This window comes from Branchiostoma floridae, chromosome 8 (genome assembly GCF_000003815.2).
Source record: "Branchiostoma floridae strain S238N-H82 chromosome 8, Bfl_VNyyK, whole genome shotgun sequence".
In the NCBI taxonomy this organism is placed as follows: Eukaryota; Metazoa; Chordata; class Leptocardii; order Amphioxiformes; family Branchiostomatidae; genus Branchiostoma; species Branchiostoma floridae.
Genome location: NC_049986.1, coordinates 3,007,086 through 3,035,016, shown reverse-complemented (window position 1 = coordinate 3,035,016; position 27,931 = coordinate 3,007,086). Strand labels below are relative to the sequence as shown.

Below are 27,931 nucleotides of genomic sequence, written 5' to 3'. Positions count from 1 at the left end.
GGAGGGCACAGGTACGTCCCCTGCTTCTCACCTTCTATCATGTCTACAGCTGCCTGTAGACAGCTGTTCTTTCCTACAGTAAACTCCTGTGGAACATCAATCACAGACATAAAGCACAGTGTAGGTCGGGAGGGCACAGGTACGTCCCCTGCTTCTCACCTTCTATCATGTCTACAGCTGCCTGTAGACAGCTGTTCTTTCCTACAGTAAACTCCTGTGGAACAACAATCACAGACATAAAGCACAGTGCAGGTCGGGAGGGCACAGGTACGTCCCCTGCTTCTCACCTTCTATCATGTCTACAGCTGCCTGTAGACAGCTGTTCTTTCCTACAGTAAACTCCTGTGGAACAACAATCACAGACATAAAGCACAGTGCAGGTCGGGAGGGCACAGGTACGTCCCCTGCTTCTCACCTTCTATCATGTCTACAGCTGCCTGTAGACAGCTGTTCTTTCCTACAGTAAACTCCTGTGGAACAACAATCACAGACATAAAGCACAGTGCAGGTCGGGACGGCACAGGTACGTCCCCTGCTTCTCACCTTCTATCATGTCTACAGCTGCCTGTAGACAGCTGTTCTTTCCTACAGTAAACTCCTGTGGAACAACAATCACAGACATAAAGCACAGTGTAGGTCGGGAGGGCACAGGTACGTCCCCTGCTTCTCACCTTCTATCATGTCTACAGCTGCCTGTAGACAGCTGTTCTTTCCTACAGTAAACTCCTGTGGAACAACAATCACAGACATAAAGCACAGTGCAGGTCGGGACGGCACAGGTACGTCCCCTGCTTCTCACCTTCTATCATGTCTACAGCTGCCTGTAGACAGCTGTTCTTTCCTACAGTAAACTCCTGTGGAACAACAATCACAGACATAAAGCACAGTGTAGGTCGGGAGGGCACAGGTACGTCCCCTGCTTCTCACCTTCTATCATGTCTACAGCTGCCTGTAGACAGCTGTTCTTTCCTACTGTAAACTCCTGTGGAACATCAATCACAGACATAAAGCACAGTGTAGGTCGGGACGGCACAGGTACGTCCCCTGCTTCTCACCTTCTATCATGTCTACAGCTGCCTGTAGACAGCTGTTCTTTCCTACAGTAAACTCCTGTGGAACATCAATCATAGACTTGTTAGTAAAATCTACAGATTTTGCACCTGCATGGCGCTAGACGATATGGCCCTAAACCACCTGGAATGGTGAAAAATGGTACACAAGAGGTGCTGATTCCTCGATGCAGGCCACTCAAAGTAGTGAGGAGACCTTATCAAGTAAGTAAGACTGGGGCTGTAAAAAAGCACTGTGACAGCAGTATCAGAATAGCCAGCTGTCAAACCCTTGCATCATCTTTCACCATTATGATAGATTTGTTGTCATCTAAACAATAAAACAGAACAGACCTTGACCCCTTCTTTTCCCTCCTTTATCTGCAGGTTCAAGAACAGTTCTGTCAGCCCTGGCTGTGTCTCCACGGCAACAGTCAGCCATTCCAGTATTACCACTTTCAGTCGCAGGTCCTGAAAAATATATGGGACCACATTAAGACCATATGACCCCAAATTACAACATTTTCTGATTACATTCAACAGCTACCGTAAATCCATACATAATATTGAGGTCAGTAATTTTAGCTGTTTGGGACAAAGAGAGCAGTCCATGGCATTTTAGTTCAAAGGTGGGAATGCTGTCTCAAATTTTAATTATCAAATGTTTGCATTGATGACAGTTCAAATTTGAATAATGATTTCAATTAGTCACTAAAATCAAATTACCTGTAACAAATCAACAATTATAAAAGAACTGGTATTATTCAAGTAACAAATTCATCTCAAAAGCTGAACTGGTGAGACCTTATATGTATGTTCAAACAGTATTCACTGTATTGGACTGTAATGATTTCCCTTTAAAGAATTATGATTGAATGTTACTTTTGCTCTCTACTGTCACTTTGTAAGTCCTGTATGCTTTTATTGTAATGTGTAAATATGAATGTGTAGACCACAGGAAGAATAGCCTCTTATGATTGTGGATCTAAATAAACTCAACTCAAACTCAGTATCAAGTTTTGTAACTGAAAGATATAGCAAAGAAGCTGACCTCCGTTTTAGCCTGCAGACGAGTGAGGTACATGTCCCTGATGGGGATAGCCTGATCCCCCAGACAGGCATGGACAGACATGGGGGCCACCTGCGACAACCTCTTCAGCATGAGTGTGGCCAGGCGCGTGAGCCTGACATCATGGCGATGGTACACGTACTGAGCGATGACGGACACCAGATGTTTACCCTGCTGTGCACCGCCTGCGTGGTACGTTAGCGCCTGTTCTAGCGGGGAGGTGGTGTCACTGTCAGATGGCTTCAGCAGAAGGAGCCGGTTCACCACAGAGAACGCCAGCTTCACCATCTGGATCAGGTCTTGTCCTGGACCCTCAAAGGCACTGGGAATACGTTATAAGTATTTTATATCACATCATGCCACCTGGCAAGTCATGATAGAACTGCATCATGTATTGCTCCCAAAGACAAGAAATTTGCTTTTCAAAGAGGCCACTAAATTCCTCCCAAATTTCCCCATGTTTACAGTCTGACAAAAAGAAAACTACTTTCCTCCTAACATCACAGGACCCACACATTATAGATGTATATATATGTGGGATACTTTGTCTTCCACAGTCTTAGGAAAAGAAGTCGAACCCAAGTCACAACTTAGTTAGCTTTTACTAGTTTTAGACTAGAGTAGACATACTACTTACTATATACTGTTCTACACTATTTGTTTGTTTGTCCCCTTTCATGCTACATTGTACCTGCAATTAGCCCTCGAGAATTTGCAATAAACTAAATCACTCCATCTGAAATGTTGGATAATATACAATCATATGTCATGTAGTTCCAGTGTACTCTACTGGAAAGAAAATACAAATGATTGAAGACAAAGTGTGAAGCATCATCATTAATGACATACAATAGACATCACTTGACTTGAGATATGTATTAAGAGAATGGTACAAGATAGTTATAGGCTATACCTGGCCTGTAGTTTGACCACATTGTTGATGTTCTCCACTCCAGTGCCCAGGATCTCCAACACACTGTGTCCTGCCTCTGTGTACAACAGGCCATTCACACACACATCCCTCAGGCTCAGCCTGGAAATAGAGTAACAAATGTCAAAGATTCAAATGTCTGGAAGGCAAAAAAGGGAACATTAAATACAACTCCTTCTTTAATCTGTAAATATTAATATCTCTCTACATGTACATGTATAGCCAATAGCTCAAGATCCGATGTATGTACTTTAAATTACCTTTCACCACTCATTTTTCAAATGCATACTTTGTTTTGAGAAATGGAATTTCAATTGAAATGATATGTTTGTGATATGATACCTGGTGTCCTTGCTATCATGGTCCATGGTCTCATCCTTTCCTTCTGACACAAACAGGATCCAGTGGAAGATCTCAAGACATCTTCTCCCTGAAACAGAGATCAACAAAACAACTTACTTTGGTAGACAGTCAACATCTAAAATGTTAAGAGTTATTGCCTAAAATGTAGACTACATTGTAAGTCAATTTCAAGTTGGCTACAACTTCTTGATATAATGCAGCACAATCATATGATATTGACTCACCAATCTCCTGTCTGTCTTTAAGGTTGGTGTAGTTCCACTTGTAGAAGGAGGCAAACACTTCCTTCAGTACAAACACTATGGCTGGGATGATCCCTTCTTGGAACTGGAGACCCTGGAAAGGGAATGATAAAAAGCCTCACATTTCGACTTTTTGCTGGATTCACAGTTATGGTTTTGCATACCGCAATGCAATGACGTGCTTCTTTGGATGATTTCTTTTATGGTATCTGTATTTGTGTTATAAAATTCACAGATTACTTCTGACTTTGAAAATTATAAAAGATTCCAAATATTTGATGTGACAGTGATAAGGGGTTGTCCTTAAAGTCTCACCTTGGCCAGTGCCAGCAGCAGCTTCAGTGTGGCTATGGTGACAGGGTAGTACCCAGATGGACGCTCTAACGATATCAGCAGGTTACCATAGTTACCAGCAAACATTCCGCTACCACTTGGTAAAGAATGGTGAGGTCAACATTTAGAAGCTTAATACAATATATTGTGGATTCAAATATCATGAAATACATATTACAGAGTCTAACTTTAGCTAGAGCAGTCCACAAAACAGGAAGGAAACATGTTACAGATAGTATTGAAGGAAAAATACAATATTTCCTGGATATTTCCTGGCCCAATAGTTATTGTTAGTTCACCTTTATTCGAGGGGTAACCTACATGTATGTACATGTATATCCACGGTGACTGTTTTTTTAATAATGGGGTATTTAGGGATGTCAAGTCGATGGGCAGTGGTTTCAGTCTGCAATATTTTGAAAATGTAGGGTCTACTGATTCAGAAATATTTTGAAAATATTGCATTTTGAAACCATGTTTTTTAAAACAATGGATATAGGTTACCCAGTGGATAAAGGTGACCTAGCATAAGGTATATAGCAAGACCCAATGAATGTGTTTACAGTATTGAGATGGGTTGATTATCATCATTCTGATGAGCCCATACCTGAGAGCCTTGTTTACATCCATGTTGGAAGAACCAGCAAATGGTAAGAACCCAGTCTGCTGTAGATCCAGCCAGACCTGAACAGTAAAGAAAACTTCCTATCATAACAGGTTTACATACATGTACCTTCAAGCAGGAAAGTGTGAAACATTGTGGTATTTTTCAATATATGGAGTCTGATATAATATGATTTTTATTGCTCCTTTATCAAACTACATTGTACAGCAACACTATGCCCTAAGAAACAACAAACCAGTAAATACTGAACTTGGTAATGAATGTGTTCAGGGAAAGAAAGGAAGTAAGGAAATGTTTAAATGAAATGATATTAGAGTGCCTACCTTGTCAGGTTTATACTGTGCTAGTGTAGCCAGGCACTGGACACAGGAAGCAACAACATCAATGGGAGGATTTGGGGCTGCACCGAGTCTGAAAAAAAAAATACACAAATTGTCAAATAAGCATCAAGGCTCCACCTCTTGGCTGTTGCCAAAAGCAGATTTACATCTAATGGTCTCTTAGTGCAAAAATGTAAACACAGTCCTGGACTCCTGGCCAGTTGAATTTTTAAAGGATTGAAAAAATTCAGGATCTTGAACGTAACCAAAATAAGCATGCATGGGGTGATCTATTTTCAATATTACATAAAAGCATATTGTACAAGTCCTAATAACAGAAGAAGTAAGATTTCAAAAGCTACTTAAAATTAAGGAAAATAATCTTTATTTCCTTACCTTTGTATTATAGGATACAGCTTTGCTGTGACAGGTTGTACTGTTTCTGCCAGTGTCCTATCGAAGGACAGCATTTTGTTCAGCAGATCAGCCACCTCCGTCACTCGCACAGCCAGCTGTTTGGAAGCTGCATCTGAAGAAGTGGGGAGACATTTAAGATTTTGTGGTGGCCATGGAGCAGGAAATGGGCATTACCTTTAGATATTCCTGTGCCTCAAAGTTATGCCTCATGAAATGGTATCAATCATAAATATGGACTTTCAAGCCATATTTTCCTCAAGAGGAGAGTGCTTAATTTTCTAAAAGACCTCAAATGCCTTTTTTATTTTTTACCACCGCCCGCTTCATTATTTAAAAAAAAATCTGTGAACCAAGAAATCAAATTGGTGTGGCCTTGTGATAGAAAACATTAAAAAATTCTGACTGGAAAATCTTTTCCCAGTAAGGAGAAAGCCTATCATAATCTTATAGTTTTGGACTCTTGTGGCCCAAGTATCTCTGATACCTAGGTGGTCTCTTTAGAGTAATTTAATAAGCTCATTTGTTAAGAACTGATGATTGGGAATTAGTCAATGGGTGCTATAAACATTAAAAAGTCAGGATTCACAACAAAATGGAGGGATACATCTGAGGCCTTTACTCAATAACATAATGGTGACGTCATAACATAACATACATTATGTAACTGTGGCGCATGAAGGCACCCGGATAGCTCCGTATCCAGATGGTTTGCTCCGCCGTATGCAATACTCGAAACCCCCAAAATTTTTCGGTTTTCGTCAACTCTTGGCAATCTAATTTCAGTCTTGGGCAATCTAATTTCAGTCAATTTGGCAAAGTCTAGACAAGCTGGCTTTACAGAAACCTTTGCTGAAAGTGAAGGTAGGAGGGGGAATAACCAACCAGGGGTAATCCCCATTATGTAAATGACCTGCTTGTACCTTGCAGTACCTTGCTGTACAAAAGGTTACAACACGCCATCTTGGATTTTGAGTTGGAAGAAGGTTTTGTAAAGGTAAGCACAGCATTCTTAACTTTACTAGCATCCTTCTAGTTTCTAGCATTACTCTACAGTAACAACACCAATGAACGGCAGGAGTTTACAGTGTGACTAATTAGCACTGACTATAAGGCCCAATCTAGACACAGTTCTTCCCGACATCTGCAGAGATGTTGGGAGGGATCTAGACAGGGCGGGACACCCGTGGCGCTTGGATTGCAATCATAACATGGCGGCAGAATGGTCAGCTCATGGCTTTTCAGATTATGGTCTCTCTGTATATAGCGTGTTTTAAAACATGATAATATCAGATATGACGACACTGCCCAACTATACCAAAATGATCAACCCTGCTGCACTTTGCTGCCCTGACATCCTGGTGGAGGTGGCGTGCCACTCTGCTGCTCGATCTTGCATCATGCAAAGGGTCCCTCATCAGTTTGGGAGCAACACAAGTTGTCCTTGACACACTGACCTTAAAGCAGAGTAGTACCACTGTAGCACTAGTATCACAAACTGGTGCAGCTATATAGCCTAATGAGCCCGCGTTATATGCTAATGAGCCCTCCTGAAGTTGGGACAGATCTACATGCGCGCGAAAGTTGTTGGAGACCCCTGCTATAAGATATCTGGACCTTTGGGGAGAAATTTTGTTGTTTAAAAGTTGTTTAGCAGGAGGCAAGGGCTGGTGCGTTAGGGCGAGAGGCCCATGCAGAAGACATTTGAGTTTATAGGGGCCATTGAAAAATTTTAGGGCTGACGGATTAAAAATCATGGGGGAGCATGCCCCCAGACCCCCTCGACACACGCCACCAGCATTCAAGCCCTCCTCCTTCAAAAATTTGAGACGCATTGATGAATCAAGGCTGAAGGGAACACTGATTACAACCGCCATTTTGTTCTTGCCCTGGCTCTCCTCAAACACGGGACCTCAGTTTAACGTCTTATCCAATGGACGGCCCTAACCGAAGCTAGGTACCAGCATTTACACCTGAGTGAAGTGAGGAAAGTTGTGTAAAGTGCCTTTCCCAAGGGCACAAGGTCAGCGACATTCCAATGGAACCCACGGGATCTCTGGGTTAAGGGAAAAACACCTTGTCGTTAAGCTGCATGGACCTAGATCAAAATCAGATCTGGGCTTGACAAAAAAAAGACATACACATTGTATAGCACTTGCAGAGCTTGAAAATGAAATCATTTGATCTGAGGCAACCTGAAATACATGTATTAATGTGTAAACTAGCATGTGGCTGAGGTTGATGACTAAACAACCTGGCACTAAAAGGTTTCGAACCCTCCCATTTCATCCTCACTCTTATCTAAGGTTGTGTAGCCAACTCTTTTTAAAGCATTTCTTGTTTGCCTAATGTGACTGTACAGGTTTCTTCAAAATGTCAGATTGGAACAGCGTATCAGATTCTCCTGACATCCCTACTGATGGCCCTACGGTAAGTTTGTTTTTCAAACTTTACCACACACGCTTGTACATGTATACAATGTCATGTACTACACTTTTGATAATGCATTCAACAGACTATCTATTTCAAGTAAATATTGATCAACAAATATGATTAGTAATAGTTATACACAACTTTAGCTCGAGCAGTGTTGAATGTATCATAATCAACTTACACCATTTAACAATGAGCATTTGTTTCTTCAAGAACATGCATGTTCTTGTAAATAAATGCACATTGTCAGCTGGTGTAACTTTAAGTTGTATAAAGTTTTTCCATAATTTTCAATATTTGAATGTATCTACATGTATCTAGTGATAATCATCATTTCTAAGAACTCATACATAATGTCTTACCGTCTGAATATTCCTTCCTGATATGATAACTTAAGAAATTTGATGCATGTGAATAGTACCATTAGGATGCTATGATGGTAACCAAAGGCCCTGATCACCATTGTCTTGAAACAACTCTCAAAATAATTCTTTTCTTTGTCCACGGACAGCAGTTAGAGATCTTTGTGGTTTGTAAAAATGGTAAACTTTCTGGTCTGTGACTGGATGAACTGGATGGCAGTTTTGACAAACTAATTAACTTAACTCAAATATAATGAGTGAATGAAAAATTCAAATGAATAAACATGGTTTCCAAAGCATATAACACTACACATTTGTGTAGTTACTTGCCAGGTGTGTATATGCAGACACACATACACAGTCACTGTACATTGTTATATGCTTTGGAAACCACTTTCATTCATTTGAAATTTTCATTCACTCAACATGTATTTTGAAATTTATAGAACCTTTGACATGTTCTTGTCTGTTTCAATTCCATGTACAATATCAGTCAACCAGTACCAGCAATGATGATAAAGATCAAGGAGAAAATGAAGAGATGGAAGAGCAAGAAGAATCAATGGATGAGGATGAGGTGAGAACTTTGAATTTGAATGTGTCATTTCTGCTTCTTGATATTTCTACAAAGTTTAACAAAATTATTTCTAATTTAATATTTTAATTTATTCTCCACCTTCAAAAATCATCAATTCCTTATTCAAAGGAGCTCTAAAAGTGTGTATCTTCAACAAACTCTCTGGATTTTATATTAATATAAATTTTCAATATTGTATTATAATCATAGTATTACATACAGCGTAGGTGAAGGTTGACTTGATAAAAAATATTGACTGTCCCTGTATCAATTATTCATTTGGAGTCTATTTATCTGTCCCAATTATTTATGATTATTAATTCTCAACATTTATACACAGACATATGAGTCCCCAAGACCTTCAGCTTCACTAACGGACCAGATCAAAGCCATGCAACAAGGTATGACCATGATTAGCCGTAACATGAGCTACCTGATGCAGAGGGCTACACGGGAAGAGGAAGATCGGAAGAGGAAAATTGACAGCCTTAAGGATAGTTTGGATGTCAATGAAAGTCAACTCAAAAGCCTCAAGGGTAAAAAAAAGAAACTGGAAGCCAATTTACTGAAGGCCCAAGAGTGCTCAAATGCCCAGAGGGTTGCTACCTTGTACAAGACAATAAATACTCTACAAACCACTATATTCTCATCTTTCTATCCAATAAGAAACAGGTAAAGAAACTCACTCATTATTACAATCAAACAATCAGTCATGCCTTAGGTTAATCTAAAATTTGTATAGCTGACAATTGATCTAGTCCATGATATGCTTGTTTATGTAGATTTTGACCATAATCACAGCTTACCTTTTGGGTCATGATCGAAATCAGGCTGAGGAAATAACATCATTTTGGATCTGTAACTAACTTGTATATATTAGTTCATGTGTAATTTTTGGATGGACAAGGTGAAACTTCCATACTTGGACAGAGAGACGGGTCCTGGAGGCAGCATTGCATGGTTTTAAGTCACTGTATGCTGATATTATTAATGAAAATTTATTAGATGTACATGTACATGTACATGTATTGTGTGACTCTTTGTTACCACCTTCTTTTTTCAATGTACATATTTTTAACAGATTCAAAACAAATGGCCGTGTCATGATGATCAACACACACTTCACAGTCAAAGAGATGGAAGAAAGAAGTGGTGCAGAAAGAGACACTCGTAAGTTTTCAAAATCATATACAATGTGTAATATCTTTCTGACACCATTTTTGCCAAGTGGTTGTTATTCAACTATACACACAGCTTAGTAAAACTTGGGTTACTGCAGGTGAAGAAGTACACTGTGAGATTCATCATCACATGCAGACTTAACACATGCATGTATTACTTCCCCTAGTGCGCAGTTGGTAAGAGAACGCATGCCTAATTCCCGACACATGTAATTTTGAGATGCCTTGTCTGGCATCTGTGTTTCACTTAGCTAACTTGCTCATAACAGGTGATTCAATCTTACCTTAAAATGATGTGGAGTGTCTAAAATATGCGTGCATGTGCACTGTTTACCCATGCGTAAGCATGGTAACTGACTATTGAGTGAGAACTGACTTGCGCAAAGAATTTTAGGTCTGGGCGATTCTATTGATTGATGTTTGGATGTAATAATAATTCATAACTTTTCATTCTAGAAAAACTAGAAGAGGCTTTTAAAAGTCTGCAGGTCAACACTGAAGTGAAGCCTCATCAGAACCTCAAACTGCCCGAAATGCTGAAAGCACTAAAGGAAGAGGCCAACAGAGACCACGATAACGAAGATTTCTTTGTTTGTTGTATTATGAGTCATGGGACACAGGGCAAGGTGTATGCTTCTGATGGTTTTAGTATTGATATTCTTGACATTCTTTCTTTATTTAAGGAGAAACGATGCTCTTCTCTTATGAGTAAACCCAAGCTCTTTTTCATCCAAGCCTGTCAGGGGGATAAAGAACAAGAAATAGCTGGTCCTTACCGCGATGCTTTCAATTCACCCTCACTCACTCAAGCAAGCTACACTACAGAGGCTGATTTCCTAATTGCTCTAGCTACAGTACCTGGGTATGTGGCATACAGGGGGGAGGATGGGGCTGACTTTGTGAATGTTTTGGCAAGGGTGTTGAAGGAACATGGAAAATCCCAAGACCTGATGAGTATGATGACAATAGTAAGTGAGGAACTAAACAACAAATATGGCAACAGTCCTTTCTGTAGTACGACACTCCGGCGCAAGCTGTTCTTCACTCACAACTTGCCTGTCAGGCCTAATACAGAGAGTTAAAATGAGAATGCAGGGCCCGAAATACTTTTTTCAGCCAGGTTGTCCAAGTGGCAACCTGAGTCAAAAGCCAGGTTGCGCCATCAACATTTCAGGTTGCCCCACTTTCAAATTGTTACTTTCTTCAAATCAGCTACTTATCCATTATCTTTTCTTCCAGTCATATGTAACTATGTAATATGTTTTATGTTATCAATGAATAAATACAAAAGCTTATGCATGTAGGTGGGAAAAAAGCAGTGTTCCAACGGCAAAATTTCAGGTTGCTCAGTGTGCAACCTGGGTTTAGAATTAAGTTGCGCAAAGCAAAATGTGGTTGCATTTTCAAGTGGGCAAGTGGGTATTTGGAGCCCTGGAATGTCAATACCATTAACAGCGAGCAGATTACAATTGGACTGAGCAGTTGTGTTTGGACTATTGCTTGTAGATTTTCAAGTTTTATAACTGTCAGATAATATGTGTCAGATATTTTGTATGAAGGTTCTATGTTACACAATGCATCATAATACCTCCCAGTGAGAGTTTTCATGCTTCATTAAAAGCATCGAACCTTCCCACAAAATATCTGACACATAGGTATAAAAGTCTACAAGCAATAGTCCAAAGACAACTGCTCAGTCCAATTCTGCTCGCTGTTTGTTGTTTGTGGCATTGAGTACAGATGCTTTAGCCAGAGTAAATAATTAGCAAGACAAGGGTGAGCATGCAATGGTAGCTAAGAAGAGTGAGATCATGGCAAGGTTATCTTAGATGATCATATTTAATCATCAAATCATCAAACAGTAGCATATACTAATGGCTCAAAGTTTGTACAGTCGAAACCGCTTAATTGCACGGCCTATTTGCCAGACTGAGTGAAGTTTGTGCAATTATCCGGATGGTGCAATGATGCGAAGCTAATTTTCTAGCTGGACCACATCGGTTGGGGATTTGGGTATTCCGTGCAGTTAACAGAAATGTGCGTTAATCCGTTGTGCAATTAACTGGCTTCTACTGTATATGAAATATCTTAAACATAATTTCTGTATAATAATACTGTATGGTACCTTTAGTCTGCAGGCACCAACAGTTGCTCAGTGACCTAAAATTCACAACTTGCCTGTCAGTCCTAAATACATGACTTGTACACTACTCCGACAACGTAACTCTTGCAGAGATCAACATCTGGCATGTAAAAAATCTGCCGTGTTGTTAACATTTTCATGTCACTTTCGTGTTTCGTAATTTGTCATACAATGTCATGCTCTTAGATTGGTTGATCTTTGCTACACAGGGTGCATAGATATATCTACAAGATGTTTGTTAATCTTTCTTATTCTGAGCATTATAAGTGTTTTACAGGATTATTTCTTGTTGGTGTTTGTGTGTATTATTAACATTTTGCTTTTATCATAATCAGGAATAAATAAATGAGTAAAAAAAGGTATCTCTGTAGGCATTAGCATGCAGTATGCCAAAAAAATTCTTTGCTTTATAATCAGGATTGAATAAATGATTTATAGAAGCAGAAAATGAGTGTGCCTATCAGTATCATTTCACCACTCCAAGACAAGTTATCTGAACACAACAGATTTTCAATCATGCAATAGTAATTAGTGGTTGGCTATGTATATCATTAAGGATAAAGGCAAGTACAAGTGTATAAAAAATTTAAAAAAAGCATAATGCTAACATGGTCAACTGAATGAAAGGTAAGAATGCTTCTTGGGAGTGAGGATAATAGAGTAAAACTTTCCAATTCCCCTGCTGAAGTCTGAAGAATTTATGAAGTCTCTGATATGTACAGTTCCAAGGCACTGTATCAGGACAGGTAATCCTGAGTTTTCCCACATTTCAGTATCACACTTTAATACTATTATCTGCATTCACTGGACTTCCTTAAGTAAAACATTATAAACACCTGTGTGACTATAGAGTTCATTTCCTCTATCCAAATAACAAAAGTTGAGAATCTTATCCTAAGAAAGCAGGATATACCTGTAGTAGGCTAGCATTATCCTTTTTTTCTGTATTTATGTCAATGAAGCCTCATTTGAAAAAAAAAATGGTCCCAAACCTACACCTGGCCACTTACTCTCTGCCCCAAGAGCTACATACCACTCAAAAATCTCCACCATAGCATGTCCAAACTCGAGGTATCAGTACTGGGTGTTCTGCTGAAGTACCATAACAAGCCGCTAGGGGGCCCAAAATCTAATCATTTCAAGGTCCTATCAAAGTCAGGCTAATACCAAATATCATATTACAAAATATCATATTTATTATAATGACAATTATACAATCCACTCACAGGTCTTCAAATTATGTTGTTAATCCATACACACACACACACACACACATACAAACAAATGCTACCAAAAACATAACCTTCCTGGCAAAGGTAATACTGTAAATGCATTTAAGTTTGCGGGGATTTACTTTCGCGGTAGCGGGAAAAAGGGCTTTTCGCGGTGGATTTAAGTTCGCGGTAACACCATAGACTGCAATCTAATACCATAATAGAAAAATGTTCGCGGTGGTTTTAAATTTGCGGTGAAGTGGTCACCACGAAAAAAGCGAACATTTCTGCATTACATTTACACTATTATGTTACAACTTAGTAGCAGAATTTCCAGTTATTCAAGTTGTAACAAAACAATACGCTATGGGCACTTGGCAGCAAGGCTGGTATTGTGGCCACAGACATATAAATATAAAATACAAAATGTCATGTATATACAATGTACAAGTAATTATAAAAAGAATAAAATTCAAATTTTTAAATGTAAAAACCCAGCTTTTGTACTTATTAACTAACTTTAGCAGCTTTTGAAGGCCCTGGGTCAATATCAGTCCATGGGCAAAGTCTAGACAAATTGTTTTTATAGAAACCAGCTGCAGGTGGAAGGGGGAATAACCTGGGGAATCCCCATTATGTAAATTACATGCTGCCTTTCTGCACAAAGCAACCAGCCCCAGGACCCCTGCAACTAGTGCTGTGTGCAAATTCGGGAAAAAACAGGAACAAGACGCCATCTTGAAAGAAAACTTTGTACAAAGGTAAGAACACTCTCAACTTTCATATCATTCTTTCTAGTTCTACATTTAACTTTACCAAGAAATACATTAAGTAGATAGCAGTTTCCACTTTTCAATATGGCATTACCCAGAACCAGACTGTAAGGTTTGAGCCACTCACACCAGAACTGATCCCTTCATTCTTTTTCAATTAATGAGTCTGGTGGATTGTTTATCATGCTCAAGGTGTGGCTCCCCTCAAACACAGGACCACCAACTTTTCTTTGCATCTGACTAATATACCTGACCGAAGTTAACTCCAATTCACTGGAGTCAAGGTCTTTCCTAGGGAGGGACAACATTTTAGGGCCTGCCAGGGATGCTAAATCAGAAACTATGATCTCTAAGTGAACAACCCTGAACAAGGCACAGCTGCAAGGATAAAGCAAGCTATTTTATTTTATTCTAGTTTAGTTCTATTTATTAATAAGCCGTTATCAGACAATCATGTATTTACCAAAATACTGTATGCTACAGGTTTCTCCAAAATGCCAGTTCAGTGTGGTCCCGAGTCTGAGCAAGACCTGTCCATGCACAAGGTAATTGTTATGACAATCACCTCACCTATGTTATGACAATACATCGGCTATTCTTTATACCATGTTTTCTTCTTGTACATGTACATGTATCAAACGTGTACGTAAAGCAAAATATCTAGTATACATTCACCAGGAATGTGTGTGTGTGTGTGTGTGTATAAATGTACAAAATGTATGTTATGTAATATTATGTTTGTATGTACAAAATGTATGTTTGTGGATGGACAGCATATCTCTAGAAGGCCTGGATAGACTGTTTGTATAGTTAATAATAATCACCAGGTGTATTTTGCCAGCCAGTAGGTACCCAAAGTATGAGTAATGAGGCTGTTAAACATGGTCGAGGCACCTCCTCAAGCACGGGACCCCCATTTTACGTCCCTTCCGGAAGACGATTTTGTGGAAAGCTTCGTGACGCTACAGCAATCCGGTCGTCCTTGGTTGGGAGACTCCCATCCTATAACTGTCCGGACCGTCGCATTGCTTAACTTCCGAGATCGAGGGATCGGGTGTACCAACGTGCCACGCGGCCGTAGCGAATATGAATATGAATTATTGAAATGAATTGAATTGGTTCTTAAAATTTAATTAAAAAATTTACAAGATCTACAGTAACTGATAACAATCATAACAATCAAAAGCCAGGTACATATTGGAAGAATTTGACATTAAAAATTTGAAGTAATTTTTTCTGGTATTTTGTACAAGAACTTCTATCTGATGATTCATTACTCAGCCTTCAATAAAATCAAACATTTCTCAACACAGGACGATGGATCCCAAATGCCCTCTGTGGTGGACCAGATCAAACTCATGCAAGACAACATGAGTATGATGTTACAGAAAGCTGAGCAGGAAGAGGAGGAGTTGAAGAATCTTGCGGATGGTGCCAACAGTCTCATGATGGAAAATGAAATGCTAGAAGCCAAAACAGCAAAGCTGTACCTTGAACTAAGTATAAAACAAGGAAACATTGAAAACCTTCAGCAAAAAAATGAAACCCTGGAGTATGATATGCAACAAAGCATCAATACTCTACAGCAGGAAAAGGACAAGCTAGGAACAATGATAGATTGTACAATAATCCTCCAGGAAAAAAATGCTTCACTAGAGGCCAAAGTGCAAAGTATGGAGCAGACAATGTGTGAAAGGCAAGAAACCATCAACAGCCTCCTGCAAGTCAAGAGCACACAAGAGGCCAAAGTGAAGCACCTGGAGCAAACACTGCATGAAAGTCAACAAAACAACAACAGACTTCAGGCAGAGGACAGCATGCTACAAGACAGAGTGCAGAGTGTGGCATGTGCACTGTATCAAAGGGAAGAGATCATCAATAGCCTCCAGCAAGAAAAGGATAAACTAGATGTCAAAGTGAAGGACCTAGAGCAAACACTGCATGAAGGTGAACAAATCAACAACACACTTCAGGAAGAGAACAGCATGCTACAAGACAACGTGCATTGTATGGCATCTACATTGTATCAAAAGGAAGAGAACATCAACAGCCTCCAGAGAGAAAATGGCACGTTAGATACCAAAGTGAAGGACCTGGAGTGCACACTGATTAATTGGCAACAAAACATCAATGACCTTTTGCACGAAATGGGCACACTAAAAGCAGAGGTGCAGGAACTAGAGGATACAAAACTGATGCACACCCATCAGATTCATGACTTCAAAATGACCAAAGAGGCTCTACAAAATGCTTTGTACTCATCCTCTTATGAAATTAGATATAGGTGAGAAAACAATACCGTCATTCAGTAGTTAGTTGTTGGGGGATGCTGTAGGTGACTTGAGCCCTGACACTACAACAGTAACTGTATTACTGCACTGGCTGAAACTTGTGATTGTCACTGCTCCGCAGCCGACTGATGATGATGATGAGTTAGTTGTTTTATTGTCATTAGATTTTTACATTCAAACTTTAAATTGTACATTCTGCCTTCGGATGACAAGATTTAGGTTCTATGATTATGTGCTTGCTAACTCTGTGCCATCATGTGTATCTTGGTTTCATTAAACTCTAAGATCCTTGCCTGAGAAGAATGGCTGTGCCCTGATCATCAACAACACCCAATTCACAACATCAGAGATGGGTGAAAGGACTGGTGCAGAAGGAGACACTCGTAAGTCTACAAAGTCATGTACATTAATTTTGTAATTGCTATGTAACAGCATGGATTCAAATACCCACCTACAATAAGCCATTTGCAGACATTATTCAAAATTTGGTATTTACACACAATTGAAATTTTGAACATTAAAAAAAAGAAGCTACAGGTATATACTTAAAAGTATCATACATACTGTGGAATTACTCAACAAGTTCTTTCACTCTTAGTTAAAACCTTGAAGTTCATTGAATCAAATTCAACATGATGCAAAACTTCCCACTCTATATAGAAAAACTGGCAGAAGCTTTCCGAAGCCTACCAGTCAACATTGAAGTGAAGACCTACCAGGACCTTGATCTACCCACAATGTTGAGTGTACTAGAAGAAGAGGCTAACAGAGACCATACAGATGAAGACTTCTTCATTTGCTCCATCATGACCCATGGAACACAGGGGAAGGTGTATGCAGCTAATGGTTATGGTGTTGACATTCTTGACATTGTTTCCACTTTCAATGGGAAACGATGCCCTTCTCTTATTGGCAAACCCAAACTGTTCTTTATCCAGGCTTGTCAGGGGGATAAGCACCAGTCTTCTGATAGAGCCAATGCTAATTCTGATGCTTCGCCTTCATCCATTTTGGCATACCTCTCAACAGAGGCTGATTTCTTTCTAGCTCTAGCTACCGTGCCTGGGTATGCTGCATACAGGGGGGAGGATGGGGCTCACTTTGTCAATGTTCTGGCAAGGGTGTTGAAGGAACATGGAAAATCCCAAGACCTGATGAGTATGATGGCTACAGCCAGTAAGGAGCTAAATGAAAAGTATGAGTACAGTCCCTTCTGCTGCACAACACTCAGACGCAAGCTATTCTTTGATCATGCGCTTGAGCAGTCAAGGTTTGTTAATTAAATCCTGCAATAGGTCCTGGCCAAAGCTAAGTACATTTAACTCTCAAGCCTTGTAACTTCAAATACTTGAACATGTAGGCTGTAGAGAACTGAAACATCAAATTGAATGTACACGTATACAGAAAACCAGGGAACAAAGAGTCTATAATAGTATGACTCCATGCATAATGTTTTTGAGTTTACAAAATGCAAGTTTAAACTTTAAATTAAAGGCAATATTTTCCACATTTTGATGGAAAGACAGACTACATGTAAGTATGGAATGTATAGTATTAGGATCTGTTACATTTAGCTTCTATTGAAGGCTTTACAATAAATTACATGTACCATCAAAATGATTTATACCTGGCCAGAGGTTTGGTATGATGCTTCATACAAATTGTAAAAAAGGAGGGACTCCTCCACAGGATCAATGTCACCCTGGCATGAAAATGATATGAATTTGATATATATGCATAATGTGAACAATGTTTAACCTTTATTTTGTTCTCATGAAGTAAAAGTGAAGAAACTATACAGGAGAGTAAAATGTGATTACTAAATATTTACAGTCTGCTACAAGTAAAACACTACAATGAGCTACATTTAGATCTTTATTATTATGATATATTATTTCTACGGTTTTGATAAATGTTAAATAGAAGTAAGTGCAAAGATTCGAAATCCCTTTTCTTCTGGATCAATTGTTAGTGTTATATCAAGAAAACCAGATTATATACCATAAGGGTTATAGTCATGTAACACATGTCAGTTTGTGTTAATAAGTAAACATCTACCACGCACTATTCTCTCAGACCAGGAATCTTTGTTACATGTAGTAATAAGTCATGTATTCTGAATATTAGCACAATATGCTATGTATCACCTACATATTACCGGTAGTCTCAGGGTTAGACAAGTTTTCAAAAATTCACTTGTCCTATCGGGCAAGTACATAAAAAATTTACTTGCCCCAACCAAATTTTCACTTGGCAGTGCCCGAAATTTAAATTACATTTTTCTATGTATTTTCACTTTGTTTACCTCACTGACGAGGGAGTTTTTGAGTTTTGATGTGGCCCTATCATCCAAAATCAATGTTTCTACTGGCTTAAAAATGACATGGTCAATATAGATTAGGCATTCAGCCCCATGTGCTGTCACACTCAGTGGTAATTTGAGCACATTTGGAAATTCTTACTTGCCCGTCGGGCAAGTGGGAAAGCACTTCTGCTTGCCGAACAGCACTTTTACTTGTCCGGAACAATCGGGCTAATGGACTTGTTTATCCCTGCAGTCTGATGTGCTCTTTGGTTTCTTCCAAATTAATTGTTGATTGTTATCATTCTATTGTGTATACCATAACATACAGTTGAAAGTATTAATGGCTTTCTTGTTAATCATGAATATATAAATAAATGATAGGAGGAACTTGATATGTGACTCTTTAATGTCTCAACATATCATGAACTGCTAGTATCATTAAGTTGCCACATTGGTTAATAAGTGACAAAAAGAAGAATTCTAGCCTCACTACATTAACATGTCTTTGACTTTGAAGTTCATATGTACCATAGGCTACAATGTTGGCTATAATAATATAAAAATAGAAAGGCAACATTTTCGCGAATATGCAGAAGTCTTCCCCGTGGTCTTTTGTTAAGCTAGTCACATAATATAGTGTACAGTCAAACCTGTCTATAGCGGCCACTCAAGGGACCGGACAAATTTGGCCACTATAGACAGGTGGCCTCTGTATAGAGGTGGCAACTTGTAGATAAAATACCCAAGGGACCGACAAAAAGTGGCCACTATGGACAGGTGGCCCCTCTGTAGAGGTGGCCCCTAATACAGGTTTGACTGTACCAATAATAACTAAAAAGCCACATTTTTGAAGAAAATGCAGGATGTTTCCAAGGGGAAAAGAAAGGAAAAATCGCAAGAAAAGAACAAACAAAAAACTGCAATGCCTTGTGAGGGGAGCAAGCCGGAAAAAAGTCCCGACCACTACTACATCTACGTGACCCAACCTTTGCTTGGAGAATACCTACAAATTTAAATGTGAGTGTAATCATTTCCCTGTATGGCATGTAGGGAATTTTGCAAAAGAACCGAATCGGATATCGTTTACGACATATTTGTCAATTTGCGGCATGCGCCCTCGGGCATATACGGACCGCCCCGTATGTTTAAATAAATCTTTAAAAAGCAGAGTGTCAAACGTACGATGACCTGTTCGCAAGATGAAAACGTTGTATGTACAAGATACATGTCTTAAAAGGGAAAAAGAAATATACTGGGACACAAACTGGGACTCGAACCTGCATCCATAATGTTTGGCCTGACGTCACATCAACGTAGGTAACGTGGGCGGGTGTATTTCACGGTAATTGTCGGGAGTGTGAAGGCTGGAGTAAAAACGCACTGCACTGTTCAATTGTTGTACATTCTAAACCTTGATTATTGACAGTTAATTAATATATCTTATTATATTGTCTGGTAGACTATGTAAAAAAAACTCAACGCAAGCATGGGCAAATGAATAAAAAGCGTATCTTCACTCGAAGAATGGCAACTACAATTAGAATGAGGGCGCCCAAAATGTTATGCAGCAGATGATTTTGACCAGTAGCCAAGACGTTATTTCCAAATCTGAGTTTAAATTGCAAGTGATTTAGAATCAGTCTTCTTGGGAAGACTTAACAATTGAAAACAATTTGTAAATGATGACAATGGCAAGTTACCCTCGCGTGACTTGGAATAGACTCTATATGGCTTAAATAACAAAAAACAACAACCTGAGGAGTTTAATGAACCCTTCCTTTGATTTGTTACTTAATGTTCTGAATAGAACGCATTGTATCATTTTTGTCTAGACTTTTTTTTTAATTAAAAAAATGGACAGGCAAATCCGACAAGCAACAAATAAAATAATTGATGTGGTCTTACCAAGCAAGGTTTAAAGGCCCTGAGTCAACCTAAAATATCAGTTCATGGGCAAAGTCTAGACAAGTTGTTTACAGACTGAAGCAGCTGCAGGTGGGAGGGGGAATAACCTGGGGAATCCCCATATGCAAATTACATTGTATATCCTGCTTGTACCTTTCTGCACAAAGCACCTGGCCCAGGACCCCTGCAAAGTGCTGTGTGTAAAAGACGCCATCTTGAAAGAAATCTGTACAAACCTTAAGGTAAGAACATTCTCAACAGTGCCTTCAAGTTTGTACATTATATGTACATGTACTCACTTTTTCAAGAAAGAAATAGATGACTGATGATATCAGGAATTAACTTGGCACTTTTCAAGTTGTCATGTCAGTCATAAGCAGCAGGTTTGAACTCCTCGCACTGGGACAGAACCTTTAAACCCTTTTCAATAAGTCTGGTGGGTACTGTTGTTTATTGTGCCCAAGCTCTCCTCAAATACAGGACTCATCTGATAGCCTAAGGGCAGGTACCTAGCAGGTAATGATACTCATTTTTACCTGAGTCAAGTGAGGAAGTACCGGTATTTGTATCCTTTTAAAACCTAAAGGCCTTTCCTAAGGGCACAGCATTAGGGACTGCCATGATTAACTATCAGTTTCTAAGTCAACAACCCTAAACACAAGGCCAGGCCACCTTCCCATCTCTAATGTAAATTTTTGTCCAGTGGTATACTTAGATGGAATAAATTTTATTAACATCAACTTTTAAGACTAAATATGAAAAACAAAGAAAACTCCTTTTCTATCCTAAGGCTTATACTGTCTTCTTTTTCTTAGTGGCACTGAGTGGTACTCAGTATAAGTTAGATGTTAGAACTTGCAAATTTTAAACATGCTGGAGGAATCTGTTGTTTTGGGGACAATTCTATCACCCCAATATCTTTGAAATCTTCATTTGAGGATACACACCCTCAAGTCTATAGTGACCGTCTATCTCTTCAAGGAAATACTTCTCAACAAGCAGAAAAGTTGTGCATGGAAATGAAAGAAAATAGTGGACAATGTAAAAATGATGCACAAAATTAGGAAATTTCAAATGGACCCATCACCCGCAATATAGTTTAGACCTGAAAATTACAGATATGGTCAGAAAGAGAATAGTCTACTAGGTATATTATCTATAGCCAACAATAAACTTTTAAGGAAATCTTAACACTGACCCACAGAACATATGGCCAGTGCATCTGGGTCAATGGGGCGACACACTTCCCATGCAGATGCATACATGGAAGTAAGGCTCAAGCCCAAAATCAATTTTCACCAAAACACATCACTTCTTACGCCTTCCATCGATGTTAGTATCAAATGCCATTTTGCAGCAGATTATATGATTATGAGAAATGTGAACTCAAACCTGAAGCCTTGAGAATTGAAACACTTTTGTCACTTTTTTGCCACACACATCCACAGACCACTGTCATGGAAGAAATAGTGTGTGCAATATAGATTAGTTCATAGATTAAGCCTTTATCAACTCATCTATTTACCATACTGCCATACAGATTTCTCCAAAATGCCAGGTCATTGTGGTCCCGAGTCTGAGCAAGACCTGTCCATGCACAAGGTATGTTACAACAACACATCAGTTATGCTTCATGCTATGTTTTCTTCCTGTACATGTACATGATTGTGAGTGAGTGAGTGAGTGAGTGAGTGAGTGAGTGAGTGAGTGAGTGAGCACATGTACATTTTAAAGCTAGATATTCTTATGAATAGATTGTCATTGTCTCATTATCATCTTGATGACTTATTCCATTTAGTAATACTAGCTTCATGCATTTGAGCTGACCAACAACCTGTTTCTTATATTTTGTAGATTACATTAATTATTTTGTGTTTTAGTTGAAATTTGTTTGGTCAAATTTATTTTATTAATTGGCAAGAAGATGATGATATCAAAAGCCAAGAACATATTTTTTTATTATGTTGGACAAATTTAACCATAAATTAATGACTTGTGGTATTTTGCACCTAGAATTTTTTGCTGAAGATTCATTACACAGCATTTTGTAAAATAAATCATTATGAATGCAGGGTGATGGATCCCCAACACCCTCAGTGATGGACCAGATCAAAGTCATGCAAGGAAACATGAGTCAACTGCTGCAGAAAGCTGAGCAAGAAGAGAAGGAGTTGAAGAATCTTAAGGATGAAGCCAACAGTCTCATGCTAGGAAAGACGACACTAGAAGCCAATGCAGCGCAGCTAAGCCGTGAACTAAGTATAAAGCAGGGAGATGTTAACAGCCTTCAGCAAAAAAATGGCACACTGGAGCGAAACCTAAAGGAAATGCAACAAAGCATCAACAGCCTCCAGCTGGAAAAGAACAGACTGCAAGCAACTCTGGCATATACAAAACACAATAGCCAGCAAAATATCAACAGCCTCCAGCACAAAAATGCCTCACTAGAGGCCAAAGTGAAAAGTATGGAGCAGACACTGTGTGGAAGGCAAGAAACCATCAACAACCTCCTACAAGTAAAGAGCACACAAGAGGCCAAAGTGAAGGAGCTGGAGCATACACTGTATGAAAGGCGACAAGACATCAACATCCTTCACAAAGGAAACAAAATGCTACAAGACAAAGTGCAGAGTGTGGCAAATACACTGTATCAAAGGGAAGAGAACATCAATACCCTTCAGAGAGAAAAAGGCATGCTAGATACCAAAGTCAAGGACCTGGAGCACACACTGAATGAAAGGCAACAAAACATCAACAGCCTTCAACAAGCAATAGGCACACTAGGAGCAAAAGTACAAGAACTAGAGGATACAAAACTGATGCACACTCATCAGATTCATGACTTGAAAATGACCAAGGAGGCTCTACAAAATACTCTGTACTCATCCTCTTATCAAATGAGATACAGGTGAGGAAACATACTACAATGTATCTTTTAGGTGTTTTATTGTCATTTGATTTTTACATTCAATCATACTTTTAAATGTACATGTAAACTGTCTTTGTCTATAAATTACACTGGTGATGTCTAAATGTGACCATTTAAGCTATGGCCAGATTTAGTCAGGACTCAAGTCATGCAGGTCTTAAAACCTTGACATTATCCTTAGGCTAGTCTTGGTGACTACAATGTATCTGAGTGTGTCAATTAGAACTTGAATAAGGACAATGGACATGACAAAACGTAGGTCAGCCCACAGGTTCCTGACAGCAACTGTTACAGTGATTCAATCTTTACGACAAGTTAATGAGTAATGGACATAATTACTAGTCTTTATTTATCCTCTTCATCCCTTGCAAGACATGGCTATGACTTTTTTAATGTGCAAAATCAAGTCACAAAAACTTATTATAAGCCATTTGAACTTCCTGCATTGTCTATATACCTGACAGAAATCTCAGGTCACAACACAAACTTTAAGCCAGACACATGATAAATATATATATAGTCACATGACAATTAACAGCCCCAGACAATTGCTGGCTTCTTTTTAATCAGTCAACACCTGGTTCATACAGCTTTGGACAGCACGATTTAGGTTTAATTTTATGTATTAATACATTAACTGTATATCTAACTCTGTGCCATCATGTTTATCCCATTCTCCATAAATGTAAGATCTACATGTAGGCCTGAGAAAAATGGCTGTGCCCTGATCATCAGCAACACCCAATTCACAGAGTTGGCTGAAAGGACTGGTGCAGAAGGAGACTCTCGTAAGTCTGCAGAGTCATGTACTTTTCTAATTGCTTAGTCTACTAGCAACAACAAGGCTCATGAAATACCCACCTTCAATAAGCAGACAATTTTCAAAATTTGGTATTTACACACATTGAAATTTTGAACATACAAGGAAAGAAACTTTATACTAAGTATCATACAAAACATGTTATAGCAGAATTACTTATAACCAGTTCTGTTACTGTTGATTGAAACCTTCATTGAATTAAATCTAAACTAATAAAAAAACTCTCCACCCTAGAAAAGCTGGCAGAAGCTTTCCAAAGCCTACCAGTCAACATTGAAGTGAAGACCTACCAGAACCTTGATCTGTCCACAATGCAACATGTGCTACGAGAGGAGGCCAACAGAGACCATACAGATGAAGACTTCTTCATTTGCTGCATCATGACCCATGGGGCACAGGGGAAGGTGTATGCCACTGATAGTTGTGGTCTTGACATTCTTGACATTGTTTCCACTTTCAATGGGAAACGATGTCCTTCTCTTGTGGGCAAACCCAAACTGTTCTTTATCCAGGCTTGTCAGGGGGATAAAGAGCAGTCTTCTGATAGAGCCAGTACTAATTTTGATGCTTCACCCTCATCCATTTTGGCATACCTCTCAACAGAGGCTGATTTCTTTCTAGCTCTAGCTACAGTGCCTGGGTATGTGGCATTAAGAAGGGATGATGGGGCTGACTTTGTGAACATTCTGGCAAAGGTGTTGAAGGAACATGGAAAATCCCAAGACCTGATGAGTATGATGGCTACAGTAAGTAGGGAGTTAAATGCAAAGTATGGGTACAGTCCCTTCTGCTGCACAACACTAAGGCACAAGCTGTTCTTCACACAATGTGAGAGGCCTGTGCCTAGACCACCAGGTCAATCACTTGATATAACACCAGGTCTACCTGGACCAACACCTGGTCCAACACATGCTCCACCTGGTCTTACACCTGGTCTACCTGGCCCAACATCTCGTCCAACACCTGGTCTACCTAATCCAATACCTGGTCCAACACCTGGCCTACCTGGTTCAATACCTGGTCCAACACATGCTCCACCTGGTCCAACACCTGGTTTACCTGGTTCAACATCTTGTCCGACACATGCTCCACCTTGTCCAACACCTGGTCTACCTGGTTCAATGTCTAGTCCAATACGAGCTCCACCTGGTCCAACACCTGGTCTACCTGGTTCAACATCTGGTCCAACACATGCTAAACCTGGTCCAACACCTGGTCTACCTGGTTCAACACCTGGTCCAACACATGCTCCACCTGGTCCAACACCTGGTCTACCTGGTTCAATACCTGGTCCAACACATGCTCCACCTGGTTCAACACCTGGTTCAACACCTGGTCTACCTGGTTCAATACCTGGTCCCACACATGGTCCACCTGGTCCAACACCTGGTCTACCTGGTTCAATACCTGGTCCAACACATGCTCCACCTGGTCCAACACCTGGTCTACCTGGTTCAATACCTGGTCCCACACATGGTCCACCTGGTCCAACACCTGGTCTACCTGGTTCAATACCTGGTCCAACACATGCTCCACCTGGTCCAACACCTGGTCCAACACATGCTCCACCTGGTCCAACACATGCTCCACCTCGTTCAATCTCTGGTCCTACACATGGTCTATCTGGCCCAACACTTGGTCTAACACATGCTCTACCTGGTTCAATACTTGTTCCAACACATGCTCCACCTCATCCAATCCCTGGTCCAACACATGTACCACCTGGTCTAACCCATGCTCTACCTGGTTCAACACCTGGTCTAACACATGCTCTACCTTGTTCAACACCTGGTCCAACACCTGGATCACCTGGTCCAATGAGTAGGCCAGCTGGTACAATATCTGAACCAACTGGTCAAATGCCCGAACCAAAATGCCTGAGCCAAATGACAGGAGCTCCTAGTTCAGTGCCTAGACCCTCTGATCCAATGACTGACCCTGCTGGTCTAATGCACCCTAATGTGTACAATATTATGTACAATAGGTTCAAAATGTTTCAACATGCAAAACCCTAATTTCTTAATGCATCAAGTAACAATACAGCACATTAAGATTTCGGCTATATTTCCGCTCCCAATAGGCAGCGGACCTCCTCTGGCCAGCTGTACTCCTTGGCTAGCTTTGATACTATCTGATGCCACCGGGAATCTGCGCTTAGAGACTAGCAGACGCCAACAGTACAAGAACAGCACAAGTATAATTAAGTCTTTTCCCAAAGGAATATAGCATACGATAAGTTATAATATATAATCAACTGTAAATACTAAAGGTTTAAATGTATGTCAACAATTGAACAGTGGAGTGTGTTTTTAGTCTGTTACTGTAACTGCGCACCTACGTACGTTACTGTAACGTAGGCTATAACATTATAATTACATGTATGTCTTCCCGGAAAGTTTAATGCTGAGATAATCATCTGAGATAAAATTTCTTACAATTCGTAAAGTTAGATTCTTACATTCAGACATATTAAAGTATAAATTCTAAGGAACCGTTTCATGTATCGTTTGTCTCATCATCATCATCAACATCTGGTCCAACACATGCTCCACCTGGTCCAACACCTGGTCCAACACCTGGTCCAACACATGCTCCACCTGGACCAGGTGGAGCATGTGATGATGATGATATCGTTTGTCTAGTTTTTACTAAAATCAGCGCAACATGTTTTTTCCAATGAAATCTCAGAGTCTGGTAATCTCCCTAGTAACAAGTATTGCAAGTGGTGTAGGACATGCGCTTGCCCAATGAGCACTTTCACTTGTCCAACACTTGGTTTTCTGCAAGATTGTAGCTTACTATAAAATTATATTGTGCAAAGCAAAACAAACATAAAAATGATTGTACTATTAGCTTCCTTGTTGATCATGAATATGATGACACATCAATATGAAATTGTTGAGTGTGCCTTATGTAACAACAAATCATAATCTACTACCAGACTATCATAAAGTTTCCAGGTTGAATGATAGGTAGCCTGGGTACCATTCTATGCCATCCTATTTCTACCGGGGCTCCTTCCACTTGCTGCATTACAAAAAGTACAAACAGGATGGTACCCAGGCTAGATAATCTGGTGACAAATAGAGCAATTTTACCCTCACTATGTTATCATTTATTTGGCTGATTTTGAAGTCAGCATACTATAGGCTACAATCATGGTGGCTATAAATATGTAAAAAATATATTTCAAGAGAATACCTGGTCCAGTACCACTCATCAAAAAAAGCCTAATGACAACTAAAAAGATATCCAGAATAATGTTACTTATATATATATAAGTATATATTATATTTATATATAAAATAACACTTTCCCCAAAAAATATAGCACATTAAATTTTGTATAATTGAACAAATCAGGGTGATATTGATAATCCTTCAATAACACTTACCAAATCCCCCAGCTGAGTACTGCAGAAAGCTGTCCAGCTCACATGAACACAGGGTCCATCCATTAAAGGTGTACTCCCATCTCACAACAGGGGGACCTGACAAGGTAACACACATCTGTCAAATGTGTTCAACAAATGAAAGAAAGAAATCTCCATTTCAGTCTTTCGGTCTTACAAAATTAATGCAAGGTTGGACAAGTTTTCTAAAATTCATTTGTCCTGTCGGGCAAGTACATAAAAGATTTACTTGCCGAACCA

General features: G+C 39.5%; 3 protein-coding genes across 3 annotated transcripts; 2 read left to right on the top strand and 1 right to left on the bottom strand.

The window, feature by feature from the left end:
* Positions 1–873: 873 nt before the first annotated feature.
* LOC118420472 (nucleoporin NUP188 homolog) lies at positions 874–27,931 on the bottom strand. The gene is made up of 11 exons (XM_035827297.1): positions 27,674–27,931; positions 5,329–5,461; positions 4,936–5,023; positions 4,595–4,671; positions 3,970–4,084; positions 3,637–3,748; positions 3,392–3,479; positions 3,032–3,151; positions 2,101–2,440; positions 1,404–1,520; positions 874–1,110 (listed from the first exon to the last, which is right to left on the bottom strand). The coding sequence occupies exons 1-11, from the start codon at positions 27,786–27,788 to the stop codon at positions 997–999; spliced, it is 1,419 nt and encodes a 472-aa protein (XP_035683190.1). The 5' UTR covers positions 27,789–27,931; the 3' UTR covers positions 874–996.
* Positions 7,713–11,723, top strand: LOC118420486 (caspase-3-like). Its single transcript, XM_035827315.1, has 6 exons — positions 7,713–7,776; positions 8,635–8,718; positions 9,059–9,390; positions 9,800–9,888; positions 10,356–10,991; positions 11,339–11,723. The coding sequence occupies exons 1-5, from the start codon at positions 7,720–7,722 to the stop codon at positions 10,979–10,981; spliced, it is 1,188 nt and encodes a 395-aa protein (XP_035683208.1). The 5' UTR covers positions 7,713–7,719; the 3' UTR covers positions 10,982–10,991; positions 11,339–11,723.
* On the top strand, positions 13,959–17,742 carry LOC118420457 (caspase-1-B-like). The gene is made up of 5 exons (XM_035827272.1): positions 13,959–14,017; positions 14,513–14,574; positions 15,343–16,313; positions 16,606–16,703; positions 16,981–17,742. The coding sequence occupies exons 2-5, from the start codon at positions 14,524–14,526 to the stop codon at positions 17,601–17,603; spliced, it is 1,743 nt and encodes a 580-aa protein (XP_035683165.1). The 5' UTR covers positions 13,959–14,017; positions 14,513–14,523; the 3' UTR covers positions 17,604–17,742.